This window comes from Poecilia latipinna, unplaced genomic scaffold, assembly GCF_001443285.1.
Source record: "Poecilia latipinna isolate Pla-1442-1.1 unplaced genomic scaffold, P_latipinna-1.0 Scaffold842, whole genome shotgun sequence".
NCBI lineage: Eukaryota > Metazoa > Chordata > Actinopteri > Cyprinodontiformes > Poeciliidae > Poecilia > Poecilia latipinna.
This window is the reverse complement of record NW_015113458.1, coordinates 28983-50111: the sequence shown is the minus strand read 5'-3', so window position 1 is coordinate 50111 and position 21129 is coordinate 28983. Positions and strand designations below refer to the sequence as shown.

At 37.5% G+C, this 21129-nt stretch overlaps 1 protein-coding gene across 1 annotated transcript; it reads right to left on the bottom strand.

Annotated features, from left to right (window-relative positions):
- Positions 1-1204: 1204 nt before the first annotated feature.
- Positions 1205-16602, bottom strand: vezf1a (vascular endothelial zinc finger 1a). The gene is made up of 5 exons (XM_015047779.1): positions 16464-16602; positions 8646-9397; positions 3973-4042; positions 3699-3861; positions 1205-1980 (listed from the first exon to the last, which is right to left on the bottom strand). The coding sequence occupies exons 1-5, from the start codon at positions 16494-16496 to the stop codon at positions 1616-1618; spliced, it is 1383 nt and encodes a 460-aa protein (XP_014903265.1). The 5' UTR covers positions 16497-16602; the 3' UTR covers positions 1205-1615.
- Positions 16603-21129: the final 4527 nt, after the last annotated feature.

Genomic DNA, 21129 nt, shown 5'->3' with positions numbered 1-21129 from the left:
AGTGGGGGTTTTAATGCAACTCCATTCTGTCCCCTTTTTTTTTTTTTTTTTTTTTTGTAAATGGACACAAAATCGTGTTTTGCAGCAAACTCGCCCAGTTCTCAGGCCACAAGCCTGTGCAAACCGAGACCGAACTTGCCCGAGTATGTAAAACATGTACAGCATTTATGTCATTGTACAGTAAAAGATCGATTCAAATGGACGGCTGCTTAAAACTGGTGCTTGCGGACTTCCTGGTTAGTGTAATTTTGCAAAGCAACAACGCTGCAATCCCAAAATGCTTTAGGGAGTCCAAACAGGAGCTTAGAAAATTCCTAAGAGCCAAAGAAATTCTTGATTTGTTGTTTTGTTTTTTCCTGTGTGTTTCCTGAGTGATCATTCCTTAGTTTAACCGCGGGGCTGTAACAGAGTAATGATAAATAATTATACGAATAAAAACAGTGTAACAAAAGAGTCCGCTAAAAACTACGTCAGCCACCTTTTGCGATGACAATTGCGACCTGAAAAGCTTCACTACAAGTCCAGGATTTACATACTCGGCCACTAGAGGGCCCTCAAGTGCAGGCTGGCTGACCAAAACACTTAAGACTCCGTTTGATCTTTGATAATACTGCTGTTCACCTGCATGTAGCATATGCCTTCAGTGCAAGACTCATTCCATTCTGACTTCATAAAAAATTAAAAACACATAAAAGTAAAAAATAACTTTGTTTTCATATAAATAGAAAAACAAAGTAAAGAAATTTCATAGTCAAGTGAACAGTGTCCAGATGTCCACCTGAATGACAAAAAGCAAAACAAAACAAAAAAAATTAAATGCCAACATTAAAAATACATTACTATGTCAACTGTACAAGTTAGTCACTGTACCTCAAGAGCATACTTACTATCTGAGAAGAAAAAGAAATGCTATAACATTGTGAAAAAATAGTCTTCCATGCAAGTGGAAGCAGCTGTCCCTTTTACTAGACTCATTTCCTATAACATTAAATAGTGATTAGCAGGCTATAGTTAAAAAAACAAAACAAAACAAAAAAAAATCAAACAAAAACAAACAAACAAACAAAAAAAAACTACATACAAAGTAACGCCCAGATGCTTCGGGAGAGAGTTTGTAAAAGATCAGAAACAGCAATTCCTGGTTATTGCTTCAGTCCATTTCACGTCTCCCTTTACAAAAGCACGTTTGTATTTTCGTATGGGGGGGGGGGGGGGGTCCTCAAGCAAACTCAAGGAGTCCTCTCCTCCTGTTTGTCATGATACAAATCACAGTTTCATCATTCTAACTGCCTACGCTAAGCCTTCCGGCTGTCTTGATTTCAAGACAAATCCTACTTGAATTCTACTTAACTGTTCTGCGTCACGAGCCAGTCACTAAACATTAGGTGGGACACAGTTAGGACTTTGGGGAGGGGAAAGCGGGGGGGATCTCCTACTGGCCTCACAGCTCAAGGAACTGCTGCACTTCAAAGCTGGATGAAGTGGACACCGGTTTGGGGTGAGGGGCGGTGGGGGATGGGGGAGCTGTTAAAGTGAGGACAGGAGTCGCTTTTCACTTCATTTTCCCTTTCTTTCTGGCCAGTTAGATGTTGACGTTCATCTTTTTTTTTTTTTTTTACCAAGGTGGGGAAGAAGGCAAGACTTGGGACAGAAAAGGCATGCTATCGACTGGCCTCATTGCGATGTTTAGCGGACCGGCTATATTCATGGGCATGGGGGTGGTTATTGCGACCGGGTGGGCGATATTCATGGGCGCCGTGGCGGGGATGTTCACAGAGGCGATGTTGACGGGCCCGGTGATGGTGACCGGGTGCTGGAGGCTGACTGGGGACGTGATGTTGACCGTGTTGGTGCTAATGTTCATTTGTGCGGCTATGGTGACGGGATTGTTGTTGTTGGCGTTGCCCCGGTTCATCGTCGAGGTGATGGGGGCAGAGACGGTCACGGGTGTCGCTGAGGCCGAGTTGCAGACTTCATTACCTTCAGACGGAAGGAAGAGTTAATTTTGGGCGCAGCAATAACGACGACAACAACAAAGTCTTACAGCGTTTGTACAGCTGGAACTTTCCAGCGAACGACCACAATCCCCAAGGTATTTTATTGGGACTGCATGTGGTGGACCAAAAAAAGTAAAAAGAAAAAAAAAATAGTGCATAATAAACATAATTAATAAAATCCACTGCAATCAATTTTCTTCAGGAGTCAAATTAAATTAAATTAGAGATTAAATAAAATAGTCATGTTAACTTCATTTGATAATCATAAAGCTGTTATTTGAAGGTTTGAGTGATTTGTTGGAGAACATTAGTGAACAAAGACCATCAGGAAAATCAGGGAACATAGAAAACAGGGATAGATGTGAAGCTGTGAACAGTTTAAAGCGGGGTTAAGCACCATTTCATCCATAATCTGAATATAGATATACGAGATATATGTAATAGAGTATGGCATCAGCCGAAATGTTATAAAGAATGCAAGAAAAAACCAGGAGTATCGTGTATTTTCCAGCCACATTTCATTCATAGCACAATCACGTAACTGTGTTTCTTACAGTTATTAAAATGCTGCCTATATAAAAAAAAATAGCTTAAGACATCTGATTTTGTATTCTGATAATTTGAAATTATGTCTCTTTAAGAAGTCCAAGCTATGACACTTTGCCTTCAGCATGATGCCATTTAAAGCCGTTCTTAGGAGAACTGAGAAGTGGTTCGTCTGATGAGCTAGATGCTGCTGCCGCTAGTCCCATAAATGGTTGCCATGGGAGATTTCTCAAGCGTCCATGAAAAGACGAGAGCAACACTCCAGGTATGTTTTTGGGAAGGGAATAACATTATAACATGACAAAGTTCAAAACTGGTGATTTTCCCCTTTAAGAAAAAGGGTGTTTTGGTTAGACTAGATAACCTTTTAGTCGACACACAAAACACTGTGTTTTTGAAAAATAACAGCACATCGGTCATGAGACTGTGAAAGCAGCATTCTTCACTCAGAGGCCTCTTCAGATTTGTTGTGAGACTGGCTGCTAATGGAGGTTCTCCCTGTCCACAGCATCACCATCCACAAAGACTTAGAAGATACTTGGATGAGTAGAATTTATCTTTGGGACAAAGTAGAGTATTTTGGACCGAATGAATCAACGTCCAGACTAAATCTAGTTGAGAAACTGTGTCAAGATTTGAAAATGGCTGTTTGCATCCTGCCTCCACTCAAAGTGACTGAGTCTGCGCTTTCCTAAAATATTCAGTTTGTATATGTACAAGGGCAAAGACATAGCCCAAAGGACTTACAGCTGTAACTGCACTGAAAAATATTAACGAAAGGGCTAAATAGGGCTACATAAAATCTCAATTTGTTAAAAACAAACAAACAAAAAAAAGCATTAGAAAAACATGCAGGGTTTTCCTTCCACTGCAAAATTATGCGCTAGTCTGTGTTCAAACTAGCGCACTCCAAAATACAGTAAAGTTTAAATATTACATGATATTTAAACTTCATGGTATTTGAAAGCAAAAGCGGTTTTCACTCGTAGTTCAGATGAGTCAGAAGGCGGTTCAGGAAGGACTTGATATCAAATTTGCATACAGATTAATATGCGCAGTAACATGCAGTGATGATTTAGAGTAAAAGATATAGCAGAAATCAAACTCCTTTTTTGTTTCCGATTATTGGTTATATGTTTCTGATGAGTGACGAACCTTTGTTACAGGAGTTAAAGTTGGTTTGTCCGTGGGTCTTCAAATGACTGGTGATGTAGGCTGCACTCAGCATCTTCCCACAGATGCTACAGGTGACCTTGCCTTCATGTCGGATCATGTGGGAGCGGAGTCTGTCTTTGGTGGCGAAAGCGGAGGTACAGGCCTGCAGTCACAGGACAAGTGTGAGTGGGATGAAAAAAAATAACAAAAAAAAACAAACAACAACAAAAAAAACCAAATCTGCTCAAGAAAACCTGGCAGTGATGGCTCTTACCGTTACTTGACATTTAAATGGTCTTTCTGAGGAGTGCACATGCTTCACATGGCAGCTCAAATGGTCTGGCCTAAATAAAACAGACAATAATGATACAAAAATAGACATTTAATTTGTGAATGGTGATGCAGGGAAGCGTCGTGTTTTTTTTATGAGTCATCCATAGTGGGCTGTTTTTAGCTCCCTGCTCCAGTTCAAACGTTTCTTTGCTTTCCAAAATTTTAAGAGAAGAAGAAGAAAAAACTGAAATATGTTAATTTAATATCCTTGTTTCACTGAGCGATAGTATGCACGACCTAGAAGTCTGAAACGCTACAAAGTGTCCAAATCAGGCCATGAAAGTGTGAACTGCAGGTGAACTTTGTCCAAATAAAACTACAAAATGTTATTCAAAAGCAGAAGCTACGTATGCATGTGTGGTATTGATTTTAAATTAAATCCATCAATATCGGGGCCAGAAACATGTAAATATTTAATGTGACTTTTTTTTTTTTGTTTTAAAGTGTACATGCGTACATTTCTAACTATAACTGCCATGTTAAATAAATAAGAACATAAAAAGCTTCAGGTTGAACTCCACTATGAGCGCAAGTGGACGGATGTGCTCTGTTTGCCTCGATAATGAGGAGATGGGCAGAAAATCCCCAAAATTTCAGTCAATGGCAGTTAATTCTCTGCGACCAATGGCGCGTGAATCAGTTTGACCTACTTTTGAACATGCACCACAATGCGACGGCCTTCTCCTTTTCTTTTCTTCTCCCGATTTCCACTCGCCGCTTTAATTAAGCTGAAATTTGGGTAATATTGCCATTTATTTCCCATGATAGGCGGCAAGCGGGCAAAAAATGTGACAATATTAGTTTGAGGAAAACTCATTAGTTCTGATTTCCACTGGGACTAATTCCCTATTGTTTTTAATCGAGCAGGTTTGTAAATAAGTACTAAAGTGTGAATTTATTTTGCCAGCATATCTAAAAGACATTCGGTGATTGAAAAAATATTTCTGAATGGCTATGTTTAAATCAATACACACAACCACTAGGACGCTCACAGACCCATTGATACCATACTTCACCTACCTAAAAACTGACAAGGTTCACTAGGATAAAATTATTTGCCACTTGACCTTTCTAGTGCTAGCTCTTGGCGCTGGTCCCTCCTATGTCAGAGTGCTAGTCCTAGTGAAACTGTGAGCTGAATCATGTTTAGCAGAACCATTATGGAGCGAGTAAAGGAAGGGCAGCTGCTGCCAAACCGGAAAGCTTCACGCTGCTGGAATGCTTCTTAATACAAATTAAGAGTCAAGTAGAAACTTCTCCGCTGTGCCAGAAACTGGATTTGGATTTTTTTTCTCTCTCTCTCTTTTTCATTGCCGTCCTATTGACAGGGAGAGAGAGCAGACTCCAGACACTTCATGCCTACATTTCAGGCTGAGTGGCAGTGACTCAGTGGCCTGCTATTCAGTCTCCATTCTCACTTTCCAGTATGCTGATGAGTCCCGAGCAAACGTCACCGTGTTGGAGGCATGCCTGAAACTGCCGTATACAGCGCAGCGCTAATGCTAACTTGGCTGAGGTGCACTGCTGATGTTTTTTTTTTTTTTTTTTTTGCTGAAGTCATGTTGCAACAGTCGGTTCACCAATACTGCCTGCTCGAATCGATGCCGGATTATTAAAAACGGCAACAAGTTGCAAATCTCAGGTCACGCCGAGGGCCTTCTGAAGCAAAAATGTTTATTTACGACATATTAAATGTGTTGACCTTAACATTACGCACGGTTCAGTGAATTCCCAGGGGAAAGAGTCTGTGACAAGCTGGCGGGAACTGCAAAGTGACAAGTGACGCCTCCCCCACCTCTCCTTATACTCCACTAGCGCTCTCCCTACTGCGTCTGCTGTAACATGTGGTTGAAGCAGCGTGGCAGGCATTATGAGTGGTAAACTGCTTATCAAAGAAAGCAGAATTAAAAGCATGATTAGTACAAATCTACATTTAATGAAGGAAAAAAAATAATCATCCAATTGAATAAAATAAAAGTGAAATAATCAGAGTTCTTTCTAAAGCATAAACTGTTGCTACTGGCAACACAAATCAGCGCTGGGTTTGTAGCAGTGCCTTTAATAAAGCATTGAAGAAGAATCATGCAATTGCAAAGACATATTAGGTAATTGCCCTGTATTAGCTACCATAAATATTCAGTAAAAGCATGACGTTAAACATTTTAGTTTTTAATCTACGCCACCTGGTTTTGCACAAGAAATAAGAACATTTGAGGGGAAGAGTTCATCACCCTAAAATAAATGTGTATTTTTTTTTTTATCTTCTTTGTAATAAACATTACTTTTTAAAAATGCGTTCAGACAAGCCGAGGCTTTTTTTTTTTTTTTCTGAGTCAGGAATGCAACCACCAGAGGGTGAAATGACTTCAGTCTTCCCTCCCATAACAAGAAATTAAATTTCAGACTTCCTTTTTACATTAGCTTTGCTATTTGTTGTTGATTAAAAGCATATGAGGAAACTAAAAAGGAGTTATAAAACTTTCCCCCACCCCACATCACTGAGCCAATTTTCTTCCTGGTTTGGCAGCAAATTGGCTTTCATGCAACCACCTTAAAGTCAGACAACTCTTAATCATCTTTCACTGCCAGAGTTGATTAGAACAGAAGAAGTGGGAGGAAGGAGTTGTCAGACTAAAAGAAAGTCTGCAGCGTTTGTGTCTGGTCCAGACCGACTCCTTATAACACACAAGTGTAGAAATAATCCAACTAAATAAATAAGAAAATAAGCAGTCTATCGATAAAATATTCCTGATTTGTTGCCACTTTATTTTTAATGATCACAGACTGTTATTTTCACACGATGTGCACTTTAACATCTGGATGACATGCTGTCTCAGTGGAACCTCAAAGAATCTTTTTTTTTCTTTTCTTAAACAGATGGTCTGAAAAATGACCAGAATCAGCCAGCTATATGCTTGTCCTTCAAAATTGGCTGCTCATATAATGCAAATCCTACTCCATTTCCTTGATAAGTGAAGGTACCATGCTTAAGCCCCAAAAGGAAGCACTAACACCACTCTTCGGAGTGGAAGCCGTTACGGAGAGATGACTCAGCTTTTTACAATATCAATACAATAGTGCTGTGTTGAAGTTGGGGGATACGCAGCTATTAGACGCTTTGAGAAAGTTTTCTGAAAGTTTATTTAAAGTTAATTTATATAGACACTTAAAGCAAAGAGATAGATGTCCTTGGGTAACAGTGAGGCTAAAAAATCCAAAGTGACGGGACTCAGTTTATCCATCTGTCATGAAACATAGAGGGTTTAAATGTGTTGGCAGTCATTTGGAAATCTCACAGTTAAGTTAAGGATCTATTTTCCATGCCAATGTTGTTGATCAGTAACAGATGCGGATGAAGGTTTAAAAAGCTCAACTTTTATAATGATTATCCTGTCAAACTGCAGAGCTGTGTAACACCTACTGCTCTTTCACATTCTGGCCCTAAGATAAATGAAAGGGTTGCTTAAAGCTGCACTATACAACCTGTAAAAAAAAAAATTGTTTTTTACACATTTGTTGAAGCTGTCACTGTTGTGACAGTATGACGGATAATGAGAAAAACCTTGAACTCCCAGTGCTAATTAGAAACAACCAATCAGAAGGGCTGGTCTTGGCGCTGTCCATCACAATGTTATGTGGCGCTACTCATTCTCTTTCCCCAAACCCTTTGTACTCTGATACCACTACAGCTTCATCTTTTAACAGATTTGCTGTCTCATGACATTCTGTGGCAGTTTTAAATACATAAAAAACACTCTTTACAAAAAGTTATGTACTTTTATATGCAACTATTCCATGAGAATAGAGGAATAAGTCATCAATTTAATACACCTGGCAGTAAATAAGAACTTTCTCCTCAAATATTAGGTAAAAAAGCATGTCAAAAATGTATATCCTTTTCAATGATCAAAATAAAAATCTTTATTGGCATCTTTACCTCCCTCAACAGATTCAAGTTTGGACTACAGCCGTCAGTGATAACATGATATCCAGCAAGCATTTAAATGTTAGTAAAATTTTAATAAACTATTATATTAAAACATACACGGAAGAGGGTTGGGGCCACTGGAAAAAAATAATAAAACAGTTCTGATTTTAATCTCAGAATTCTGAGATTAAAGTCAGATTTTTTTTTTTTTTTCCAGTGGCCCTAATCCTCTTCCGTAAACATACATATGCCAGGGGTTTGAGTAATTTTGTATAAAACTCTAAACTATAATAAATGAGAGGCCTTGTAATTCTTTGTAGTTTCAATTGTTGCGTAATCGGAATGATTTTATTGCCTCATTCTGCTTCACGGATCCGGCTTTTGAAAAAAATAAAATAAATAAAAAAAATATATATATATATATATATATATATTGAACTGTTATTCATAGTATGAAACAAAAACTGATAAAGAAATGAAAAGATCTGTTACAAAATCTCTTACCGGTGCACTGCTAATACTTTTCTGAATTCATATTTGGAGTTACACTGTTATTCTAATAAAGAAATAAATAAATCAACTATATGTAACATATTTGAACAAAAATAAATAAATAAGGCTCCTCTAAATTTATCACTGGGTTAATCTCATCATACATAAAAACTATAAAGGAAAGTCATCTGTACCTGGAAAAGCCTTTTCCACACACAGAACACACGTAGGGCTTGTGGACGCCTCCGTCATGAGAGCGAACATGGTAGGTCATTCGATCCTTCCTCTTAAAGCGCTGCTGGCAGATAGGACACTCGAACGGCTTCTCGTCCGAATGGGACAGCTTGTGGCGGTTCAGGTGGTAGACGTCGCGGAAGGCCTTGCCGCACATCTCGCAGCCGTGGTTTTTCTTGACGGGCTTGGGGGGCTTCTTGGGGACGTTTTGCTGCTGCACGTTGCCCATCGCGGACGAGGTCATGATGCTGGTGCCCGAGGACACCGAGGTGGTCGCCGTGGAGAGGATCCCCGCTACCGTAGAGATGTAGGAGGAGTTGCCGTTATTCTCCCGTGGCATGGAGGCGATCATGGGTACCATGGTGGGGGCGGTTTGGGCCGTCTTCTTCGGACGCGACACCATCTTGATGCCGGTATGGCTGGATTCGTGGCGTCTCAGGTGGTAGCTGTCTCGGAAGGCCTTGTTACAGTAACCGCAGACGAAAGGCGTTTTGCCTTTGTGTTCCTTCTTTATCACGGGCACCGGGGGCCGCTGACCTCCTCCGCTGGCCACATTGTCTTTCAGGAGTTCAGCAGCACTGACGGGGGGTTTCTGGTCTATCTGGATAGGCAGGACAGGCTTCTGGTCAACTTGCTCTGCGCCAGCATTGAGAAGTGGCAGCAGGCTATTCTGGGCCACCTGGTGCTGGTGGTGGAGGGCTTCATTGGCCTGCTAAAGACACAAAACACACACGTTTTGGTGAAATGTCAGACATTTGGAGGTAAACGATTCAAAAAGCGTTTCGTGCCGTTTGACACACAACAGCAGCAGGGAGTAGTGCAATTTCAGAGCATCTAGCCCTCCTCCACGTACGCAGAAGAAAAAGCAAGTTGTTGCCGACAGCTGTTTCACCACTGGAAGCTGCCACTGAAGAACCATGAATCAACTTTGACAACTCAATGAAAAGCATTAGGAAGATTTAACAGAATACAAAGTGGGCACCGGGGTCCGTCATTAACGAGGCCGACGCGGCGCGCAACTGATGCGAAAACAATCCAAATATACTGGATGAAAAATGATCCCATCACGACGGTGCTGATTCATCATGTGACTGCAAAGCAAGCATACCAAATTAGAGGCATAGCAGAGTCCAGCTTAGCTGCCAAGAAGGCTCATGAAGAGCAGGACATTAGCCGCGCCGCAGAGCTCGGTTAAGAGGAGAAGAAAGGCGAAAAGAGAAAAAGAAAAAAAAATAAATTGGATTTAGTAAGGCAGAAAACAGCTTGACACACAAAAATACAGGTCACCAAACTTGATAGGATGATAAAATACACAGTTACATATTTGTTTGTTCTGTCTGTGGCCTGGTGCACCATTTTTTTTTTTACAGGGTTTTGCAGGTGCAAGCCAGTGTGGATGACTGCCAAAACATAGATGGGGGGGGGGATAGGTGAGAACAATGAGCAGTAGCTAACAACAAGTTGTGTGGCTGCAATTCAAAAATTCAAGTCATTATATATCCTGACTTGGTAATAAAAGAATTTATGCTTCTTTGTATAGCTGCGTGAGACATAAAAATATTGCGCAAACTGAAATGAACTGATGCATTTTGTTTGGGTTTACGGCAGAGCAGCAACGAATATCAACGGTTATGCAACCCAGTCTACAAACTAAAATCAGGTGCCTTATATCTTGGTTTTGGAAAAGACATGAGGCAAAAACAAAACTTTATAGCCACCCCCAGAAGTATATAATCTCAAACGTCCTAATCGAAGCTTGTGTTTAATTATTAAAACTGGCCGTCAAACTGCACTTGGTGATTCAGCTCTTTGTCGTTCTAGATGTTTAAGCCTCAAAAGTAATATAAAATTAGTCACCCACAAAGTGTACAATTAGCACAACTCAACGCTGTTTGGACAGAGCTTTGCTCAATTTTCCTAAAATGACTACCAAAGTTTGAAATCTAATGAACACAAAGATGGCTTTGGGATGAAAAGAAGTTTATAGTTTAGTCGAAGAATGACAGTGAAGTCGATTCATTTCGAGGTTCTGTGAAACGTTACTGACAATCAATTCAATGGTATAAAAAAGAAATTGCAGTATTCTGATACAAGTACAGAAAAACAAAAATATTTGATGTTTTAATAAGTAAGAGCAATTAAGGAGAAGGTGCAGCCAATACAGCAGCTCAGTTGCCTGAAAAAAAGTGGCTTTCATTTCCATAACTATGATGCACTTATACTGTGTAAATATTAACCTTGCTGTGTATTGCTACAGGCTGACTGACGATAAGTATACCAACATTTTAAAGCAATTCTTTCAAAATATCTAATGTTTTCTGTCATACATTTCCAAGCATCAGATTGAAGCTTGTTGCTCTACAAAGAACAAATTGGCAAAATTGATTCCCTCCTTGGAACACCTTTAATCAAACTTTTACTCGATATTGATACTTCAGTCTGTGTATTAAAATAAATATAAAGAATAACTTGGAAATATGATATCACACGAAATTTTGCTGGACGATATATTTTCCCAGTAGTTATTGCGATAAATGATAATATTGTTGATTTGAGACCATTTTCAAGTAATATAATAGTAATGGCATCGTAATGCAAGAACACATTCTGAAAGATCAATAAGCTTTAAATTCTAATGAACTTTTTACACTGGAACTGGAAGACATTTGAAATATTCAGCATAAATAAAACAACAAATAAAATGACTTATAAAGTCTCTATAAACAAAATTGTCCCTTCAGAAAAAAAAGGGGGATAATTGAGAGCAAAGCACCAGACTGAAAACTTTAGTCATCCAGTTTTTGGTAGAAAGAGAGAAAATCTATAAATTATGCAAATGAAAATTATTGAGCTTGTTTTCATTTATCATCCTATTAACTGACTTATTGCTTATTGTGACAGGCCTATGTATAAAAAAAAATAATTTTATGTTTCAGTCAGAGTAAATCTTGCTTTTCTGCTTGAAATAATTAAATTACACTCGACGTTAAATAGTCTCGATTAATTTTGTTTTCTAAATATTGTTTACATAAGGTTATCTGATCACGAACGTTTTGCTGGTTGAAAATATACATACACAAAATAATTTAAATAAAAAAAAAGGAAAATAATTTTTAAAAAGTTGCTTGTATTGAAGTATACCAGCAACTTTGTATACTTCTGATATGTATAATTTACATATCAGACTCACATAAACACAAGGATGCCTAGTAATACGGCTTCAAAGGAAAGGTGAACCAATAAAATATAACCAAGAGATTTTGGAAATTGTATCGGCGTTGTTCAAACCAAAAAGTTACTTACAAAACATTTGTTTTACACTTGTACACTGAGATAACCCTTAAGTGGAAAGCTCCTACAAATAAAAATAACTTCTTTTAAAGCAAACCAAGTACTTGTAAAAAATAAATAACTATGCATAACATGCATCATTTACTTAACACACTCAGCAGAAAGTCAAGAAAACCACCTTGTCAACCACCAGCAAGAGATGGCAAGTTAACATACTTGACCTTTCCCTTTAAGGTCCAATCATCCATCCAAGAAGGCCAGCCAAGACAGGAGTGGCAAAAGAGGAGACGGGACGGAAAAAAGAAAAATGAACCACACAATGTCCTCCTTATGTCATCTAGCCCATTGTGATAGACACAAATCTGAGCAGTGATGCACTCGGCCTCAGCGGGGGATCTTTGTATGCTCATCTTCATTGATTTGGCTCATCTATTCATGAGACAGAGACATTGTTTATCCACACAGCACTCGGCTGAACTAGCCGTCATTCCCTCATGCGCACTGGGACCTGGGAACTCGTAGAGCATGCCACCACCCATTTGTCTGAGCACCTGCTTACACTTGCCACCTTCCAGGATTAGTCATCATCATGCCAATGCAACCCCGTCGGCTGGCACACCAGGGGTGGTGTGTGTGTGTGTGTGTGTTTGTGTGTGTGAAGGGGCTGGTGAGGGGGGTGGGAGGGATACCAGTCGGGAAACCTCTTTGTGAAGCTTATGCCACTGCAAACAGCCTGGCCTGTACACAGAGGTGCAGGGCCCTGTAAAGCTGCTGTGCCTTCATGCAGCTCTGACCATTTTGACACAAATGTGCTCCGACAACTGGGGCTGCTCCCTCATAAATAACATCAAAATGGAGGGAGTGTCCTGATGGCTTCGTGGGCCACTGTAGACTTGAATTGAGCTCATGGTCTGATTATGCACCGCCTTTCCTCAATCTTTTGTGCCGCACTCTACAGCTGCTTGGCCAATTGTTAGAATAAAGCAAATACTAAACCAGAAGTTGTGCAGGAAAAACTAAGAAATCAAACGAGAAGAAGAAGAAAAAAAAAAAAAAAAGTAGATATGATTACATGATCGGTCTTTAAAGTTTTCCGGACTGCGGATTAAAAAGAAATGAAAAATGTTTGCCGAGTAAAACGGAAATTGTTTGAACGAGTTTGTTTTGTGAGTTTTTGTTCCACTGTTGCAGAACTATTGTGCTGCCGTCTTAGAAAGAACTCACAAAAATTGCCTGAAGCTGAATGGGATTATTAATGGTAAAATTAACATTATATAGTAAAAATGACAAAATCTCTTGTTATACGTTTTATAAAGTCAACCTAAGTTCTTGGAAAACAGAACTTTCTATATGTCGTCGATCCTCTTTTGCCATGTAAACCTGGCTAAACTTTGGAGGCGCCAGGCGCTGATGATGTAACTTGCAGCGTGTGCTATAAGCGAGGAAGTATTTTTAGGGGATACCTGATATATTCAGTTGGGGTTTGCACTGCATCATAGAGCAGGGTGATTTGAGCAATGCTTAGTTATCTCACTGCGTCATTTAACTCAAATAGAGAAGGACCTCCTCTGACAAGGCTGACAAAACTACCAAAGTACAACTAAAGTTTTAAATATTAGCACCTTTAGAATGACAATAAGTTAGTTTTCAAAATCTTTTCATGTTAATACATTGGATTTTGTGTAATCCAATTTATTAACAGCACATATTCACTATATAAAGCAGAAAATCCATAAGTATGTTTTTTTTTTTTTGCTTTATTGCTATTCATTAAAATAGCAAAAACAATTTTCATCACAATAGGCAGTTAAAAAGATTATGAAACTATATGCCAACTTGCCAAAATAAAACAAACAAACAATCTATACGTTGTAAAAACTCGAGACTTTTGAAGAAAAGCCAAAGAAACTAGAAGGTGGCCATAAACAACAGCAACAAGTGAACGGACATTGTAATGCTGATGTCAAGCACAGCTGGACATGAAAATTTGTCATTACTTTAAAAAGAAGGTGAGTAAGAGATCAAAGTCAAACATGTACTTGATGTGCTATATAACAATCTGGGGGTCATGGTATGCGATTTATTTTCTGAAATATTTTGACAGCAAAGATATTCACAGCTTATAGCTGACTGAAATATTTTTTTTTTCATTGAAAATGTATAAAAACATGTATTTAAAATAGCTTAAAATATACATATATATAAATAAAAATAATGAAGCTTAATTTTCGTACTAATTACAGCTTTTGGTTTTTTTTTAAATGCTTTTTGTAAGGGAGCTAGGCTTTGAGGAAGGATTTCATTGGCTGCAGCCTGAGTGCAGGAGGAGTCATTAAAACATGCTTTAAGAGGTTTTCAAACTTGCAGCGACCAGCTAGCACACAAAATTAGCATTTCGACACACAAATCAATGCCTGTCTTCCCCCCCCCCATTGATCTCTGAAAGTTAGCAGTGTGGGGTACATAACACAAAACGTTAACAAGCTGGATGGCAGATAACTGAAACAAAGCGCAAATATAACTGGTCATAAAATGCCAAAAAGCCACTTGTAGAATTTTTAAATAAAATCTTGATTCTACTAGAACTGCTTTTGACCACATAATATAGTCTGCAGGATATACAAGGTAATAGGGTTTCTGCAAGTGGAATAATTAAAATCTAAGATTTTTACAGCAGTTATTAAATTTAAAAGAGATAATTTCCTAGAAATGTATAACTTAGTTTAGAAATTATATCAACTAAAGTAATTAGAATATTGTTCACTCAAGTAATTGCCTTTCAACTGTGGTCTGTAAGTTCAGTGCTTTTTTTTACACCAAGGTTATTTATATACAACCAATTTTTACTGCATAAAGTAAACTTTATAAAAGTTACTTATAACTAGTTTTTAGACAACTTACAACCTTGTCTTCAAGATATACATCATTAAATAAACACAAATTGGTTAAGTAAATGATGGACTTTGTGGTCAATGAAGCCACAAAAGTTATTTTACAAATAAAAAATATATATTCACTGAAGGAAAAAAAGACAAGTGTAAATAGGACCTACTATGGGAAATTTTTTGTGTGTATTATACTTTTAAATAAGTGTCAACATTTTTAATTCAAATATTTTCAACTGGCAAAATACAGTAATACCTATGCTCGAAAGGTTCATTAGTATAAGTTAAGTTGCTAAACAGCAGCAGTGCTTTCTGAATATTTTTATTTATTTATTTTTTTCTTAGTATTATTGATTGGTTAAAGTTCAAAAACAGAGTTTAATCAGTCTATACACAGCAAGAACTTACTAAAACGGTTCTAGTTTGGGAATCAAACTTGAGCAGATGTACTTTTAAAATTACCTTTACACAGTAAACAAAAGCAACAACACAAAAACTTATAAAATACAGCCCAGTATTTCTGACAAATTCAAAATCCTATTTTTTTTATGTTGTATTTCTAAGGAAGCTTAATTCTTTAACTCATAGCCAAGTCATAAAATTCTTAATAAAACTTTATAACACTCAATTTAAGAATGGCGTTTTTATGCACAGTGAAAAGACAGCGAAATTACTCAAACTGAAAATTTTTACTTAACTTTTTGGGAGAAATGAACATTTTAAATAGCGATGATCCTTGCTAATTTTCCAGCCTGCTTCTTGCTGTTAGCTAGTGCATTGCATAGTTTGAATTCCTTTCCACAAAGCTCATCTGAATAAATAGCTAATTAATGTGCAAAAAACTAGGCATCGCTGGTTTTCAAATTATGTACCGTTCGTTCCTCCAAGCTCATTACTGCAGCCTCGCCCAGATTTAGCCAAATTAGCTTGCGAGTGTAATGAAGGCAGCCTAAACATCGTTAGCTTCTCGGCTAGTTACTGCGAACCGGCTAAAGCAAGCGGAAAGTTGACCGCGGACTTGGGAATTGCCGTTAGTAAATCTCAGTGGCGGCTAACCTACGGTCTGCTAACATCATCCGCGTGAATAACGTACAAATGTTCAGTTTACTACACATGCTGCACAAAAAATGTTCGCCGACGTTTTATCTCTTTATTCTACGGCGTCCGATCAAAGCCTTCAGTCAAAGGGGGGAAAAAAAAAAAAAAAACAGGTCTGTCTCGATTGTAACGGTGCAGTGTCGTCTCCAGCTTTACTTCAAGTGATACCGCATGTTTTGCTGGCTTCGACCAGCCAAACAAACTTACCAAAATTCACTTTCCCACTCGAAGTATTTCGCATCCACAATCTAAAATTACACACAGGCCGTTTTTTTCCACATTGGAACTGGGGAGATTTGATTTTTTTTTGTTCTAGCGTCATTCCCAAGCCTCACAGCTGGAAGCCTGGATTCATAAACCATTGTTTTGCTTCGTTACTTGTTCTTCGTGCTACTCGTTCAAATATATAAAACGAACTTGCTGCTAAGCTAACGGGTGCGTAAAATGTTTGCGGTTGTTTCGCGAACTCTCCCGGTTTCCCTCCCAAAAAAAGAGCCAACTTACTTGGAAGAGAAACGTACTCCAGCTCGGCTCCATTTCCACACTTACTGATTCTGTAGGAAAGCTAGTAGAAGCCTACAACAAAGCAAGCAAACATGGCAGCTGAAACAACTTCCGCTAACCTCCAGGGCTGAACCACTTTTCGTACTATTTGGCGGGGAGTGTAAAATTTGCTGTTTCAAACACACTTGGTGTTATTGTGTGTGAGACCGAGACGTTATAATCAATTAAAGAAATAATAGCATCTGAAAACATAAGTCAAAAATGCATTTACAATAAATTTCTTGAATCCTGGCGTCCCATTTCAGACGTAATCTTGTCTAGTTGGATTCAGAACACCCCTCCGGATGGTTGTTTTTTTTTTTACTGATGCTTTGAGGAGCATTTGTTATATTAGATTGTCGCATGTGGCTCGGGAATGGCTGAGTCTCTGTTAACATGTCACTCTTCTTTTTAAACTAAATTAGGAAAAAAAAAAGAAGTCGCGACTTGGTTCGACTCATAAACACGTATATACTCTATCCGACCTTTATATCATGAATAACAGTTTCACTGCGAAGACATGTCAGCTATAGGTGTTGAAATTTAGTTTTGATTTGGGATATGACTGAATGAAAACGACGGAAAACTCCAGGCTTAGATAATCTTATTGATCGGAAACTTTTTGGATTAAATAAAATGTAATGAATGCTTCAAATATGTCCTTAATGCAGAAACTGTTCATTTTTGTCGGGGAAAAAAACTTTCAAAAAGTCATAAGCTCAAGTCCTTGTTAAAAAATACTATAGTATTAGAACTGAATTGATTAGAAATATCCTTTATTGAGAAATTAAGATTTCATTGCAAGTTGAGTATGAATATTCACATTGAAACCAAGGTAGAGTATAAGATACTGTGCACATAAAGACAGCTTTACAACTTAAGAATGATACTTAGCTATTAAAACATATTCACTTTAGTTGTACCAGCACAAGTATATGCTTATTTCTGTGATGTCACTACCGATATTTCAAAACAATTTTTTTTTCTCCATGTGCATTTGGACTTTAAAAAATGTTTATCCCCGTTAAGACATCAGAAATTTAAATATTTATAAATTCCATCTGTGTTTAGATTTGTTATGTGACAAAATATGTGAGACAACGCTAATAAGGCACAAGAAACAATTACATCAGCAGTGCCAGTTCACAGTGATTGCAGAATGTGGTGCCTATCTGGCCAAATGAAATTTTCTCTCCTGGTGATTTTGTCATTATTGTAAACATGACACAGAAAAATCCAACCAAACAGAAATAGCAACATCCACTTCTGACAAAAAGAGAATTAAATAAAACACAATCTTTTAAGCTCGAAATCAAGAAACTATATGTTTACTTTCTTTGTCAGTACATTATTGATTTCTGATGAGAACATTCAATTATCAAAACATGCAGTTGGTAGCGAGTAAAAATGATTTAAAATGGGTGCATCTCTAAAAATCAGGACATCACTGAAAACTTTTTTTGATGATTAGATTTTTTTTTGTACATTGATATTCATCCCCACTCCTCAAGCAAATACTCATAAGGCATCAGAAATAACATTCAATCTGTCACAAACATAAAGACATTGGACTTATGTGGTGCCATTGTGAAAGGAGTCTACACTGCTTTCTGTTTTGTGGACATCTGGCCAGAGTGTGGCGTGTCTCCAGCCTACATACCAGAGGTTTTTGAAGAGATGAAAGACACTGATCACATACTGTTAAGATCTGGAACAAAGACAGCAATATGGTACTCCAGTGATGCTTTGATTGCACCTCATGGGAGGCTTATAAGTGGCCAGGCTTAAACAAACAAGCTGATGTGATGTTGGACTGTATCAGGCATGGCAATGACTTGTTCTTCTACACATCTAAGATTTATCCCAATATAACAAGCTTTAAGTATCAAAATAAATAAATAAATAAATAAATAAAAGGAAATTGGCTGGTCAACTCACAATTTGAGAACTGCAAAGATAAGTGAAAAGTGTTTTTGGACTGACTGCTGCAGGCATTTGGATGTTGCTGATTTTTCTCTAGTACTTGTTATATTTGCATGTTGTTTCTGGTGACTATTTCAGTTAGGTGTATAGGGTGAGCTGAATGCTTTATTGGTATTAAACTATATATATATTTGTTTTGTTTTAGACCACCTTTCTTTCTGCATTCTAGCTGTATAAGAAACCTTAATGTTGCCAAGTAGAATTTAGTGACAGCTGGGAGTTTTGTTTTGGTGTAATCTTATAAAAGTTATGCTACAGAATATTGTATTGTACACACAAATATTCTGCATGTGTTCAGGTATGAAACAAGGCTGGAGTTGTTTGGATTTAATACCAACCAGACTATGCCAGAAATTTTCAATATCGATATGCCCCCAGATTCAATACAAACAATGTATGTTAACACCAATTTTTAAAATGTTTTCAAGTTTTTTGCCTCCACAGCAAAAAAAAAAAAAGAGGGAAAAAGAAGCAAAGGCTTTTTCTTGTAACAATGATAGTTTCCTGTTTTCTGAAGGGAAGGAAAGTTTTATTGCAGCCAAGATAAATGTGCAAACGTTGGAATGTACATAAATGGGAAGAGTTGTTTACTCTTTGCATAAAATTTGATGCCAAATATCTTCATAAAACGTACAGGAACAAGTTGTTTTGAGACTATGATGACTAAAACAAGGCTTTTTCACTCTGCTTGATCTTTTTCCCAATTAATCTTTTCAACTCACAAAGTGTCTTGCATATATATAGCAATACAATATAGATATTTAGATTTTGTTACCTTTTGACCACAACCTTCTACTGTCTTTTTGGTGGTTTTATGTGATAAACTAACTCAAAGCACTGCAAAACCTTGAGGTAAACCTAAAAGGATGCAGTGATTTGTATCAAGCCCTCTAAGACAATCCCCTGTAGAACCACCTTGCTCTGTTCAAAACCCATTTATTCCGGGTTTGTGTTTACAGCTGTCATCCTCCTGGAATGTGACTCTTTGCCTCACTCTCAAAACTTTTGCCCCCCTCTAAGAACTTTTTTTTTTTTCAGGATTCCCATCCATTTGGTTTGATCAACTACCTATAAACTCTGAACGCCTTTCTACTTACTGTTGAAGAAGAGCATTCCAACATCATGATGCTGCCAGCACCAGGTTTCACAGTTGGAATTCTGCGTTGTGCTTTTTGTTTTGCTCTACATATAGTGTATTGCCCTTAAAGTTTAATTTTACAGCAGCTTAACATTCCTGGAGTAATTTCACAAAAGTGAAAGAGGTTTCTCCAGAAAACTTCATAGAAACCTTCCTGCCATTAAACATAAATACCATGGTTATTGTTCATATTAAACTCAAAGGATTGGATAGGTACCTTTAATAAGACCATTAAAAAACACCCAAGCTCATGCTGGACCTGTAAAATCAAGATGAATCTGCATTATGCACTCTCTTTCCAGCGCATTCTTTGAACTCTCTGTGAATGGCTGTTCAGTGAAGGTACCCCCATTGTACATTTCAATCTTTGTCCCACTGTACATTGAAAGCCATTATTCACATACAGTGCAATGAGCGTTTGAGTCAGAGTAAGAGAATATGTGTGGTCAGCCCATTCTCTCCATTTTCTGCTCAAAAGACACGATAACATCCAGCAACAGGCTCCATAATGAAAATAAAGCTATGCGTGTCGTGTCCTCTGATATTTATCCTCCTCTGAATATAAAAGCCTCGGACACTCCAAAGGTAAGCTCTTTCCAAAAAATAAAAAAATAAATATATACACATATAATAATATGTTAAATTGAGCTGGAGATATTATATATTTTTGGCCTGTTTTAATTTTACCTTTGTAACTTATTGATTAATTTCAATTAACCACTAGGTGTTTAATTAATATGAAAAATATTTAGAATTTTATGATCATCTAACTCATTATTCTTCCACATTTGTGAAAATGAGAAATTGAAGATAATTGAAATTATGCAAAAGTGGAGGTCACTGGTCTTTTAAAAGAGATATTTTGTTTAAAAAAAAGTGTCTGATAATAATATACATCTTAATTATAATTTTGTCTTCATAAAATGCTGATTGTGGAAAATTGTGAAGAAAATTACGCCGGAGTAATTGTTGACAAATGTTTCAGCTTCTGATCCACCCAAAATAAATAAATAAATAAATAAATAAAAAAAACAGTGAGTGCTCCAAATATATTTCAAAGTCATAGAGACATCACACTTACTGATTTGTGATTCAATTTCAAAAACATAATTACATAGGAAAATTAAATGTTGCAGCTCAGACAATTTTCTTCAAAATCCTGTTGAAGATGCTGATGCCAGTGGGCAGGAGTTATATCTTGTAGCAGTCTAATGTATAGCAGTGCTGAAGAATCTTCTGACTGAAGACACTCTATTGTTGTATAGTAGTTTAATGAAGAAAGATTATTCCTACCCACATACACTTCTGTTTAATAATGATACCATAATCTGAAAGAAACATGGGCAGTTTGAGCTACAAAGTAATTTCTAAAAATAGTCTAACTGAATTTAATAGAGTTGTGAAAGCCCATTTGGTTTAGAGAAAGCATTTTTTTTTCAGTCTGCTCAGATAAATTAATGATTTACTGACTGTATCTATCTTTTCATATATGGTGTGTCCTTAGAA

What these genes read in the sequence shown, in the direction of transcription:
- vezf1a (XM_015047779.1), bottom strand. Translation starts at nt 16,496, where the DNA reads ATGGAGCCGAGCTGGAGTACGTTTCTCTTCCAA. An exon ending in CATTTAAATGTCAAGTAACG is followed by an intron (nt 3,862 to 3,972) that starts GTAAGAGCCATC and finishes CTGTGACTGCAG; the next exon opens with GCCTGTACCTCCGCTTTCGC. An exon ending in CTTTAACTCCTGTAACAAAG is followed by an intron (nt 1,981 to 3,698) that starts GTTCGTCACTCA and finishes TTCCGTCTGAAG; the next exon opens with GTAATGAAGTCTGCAACTCG.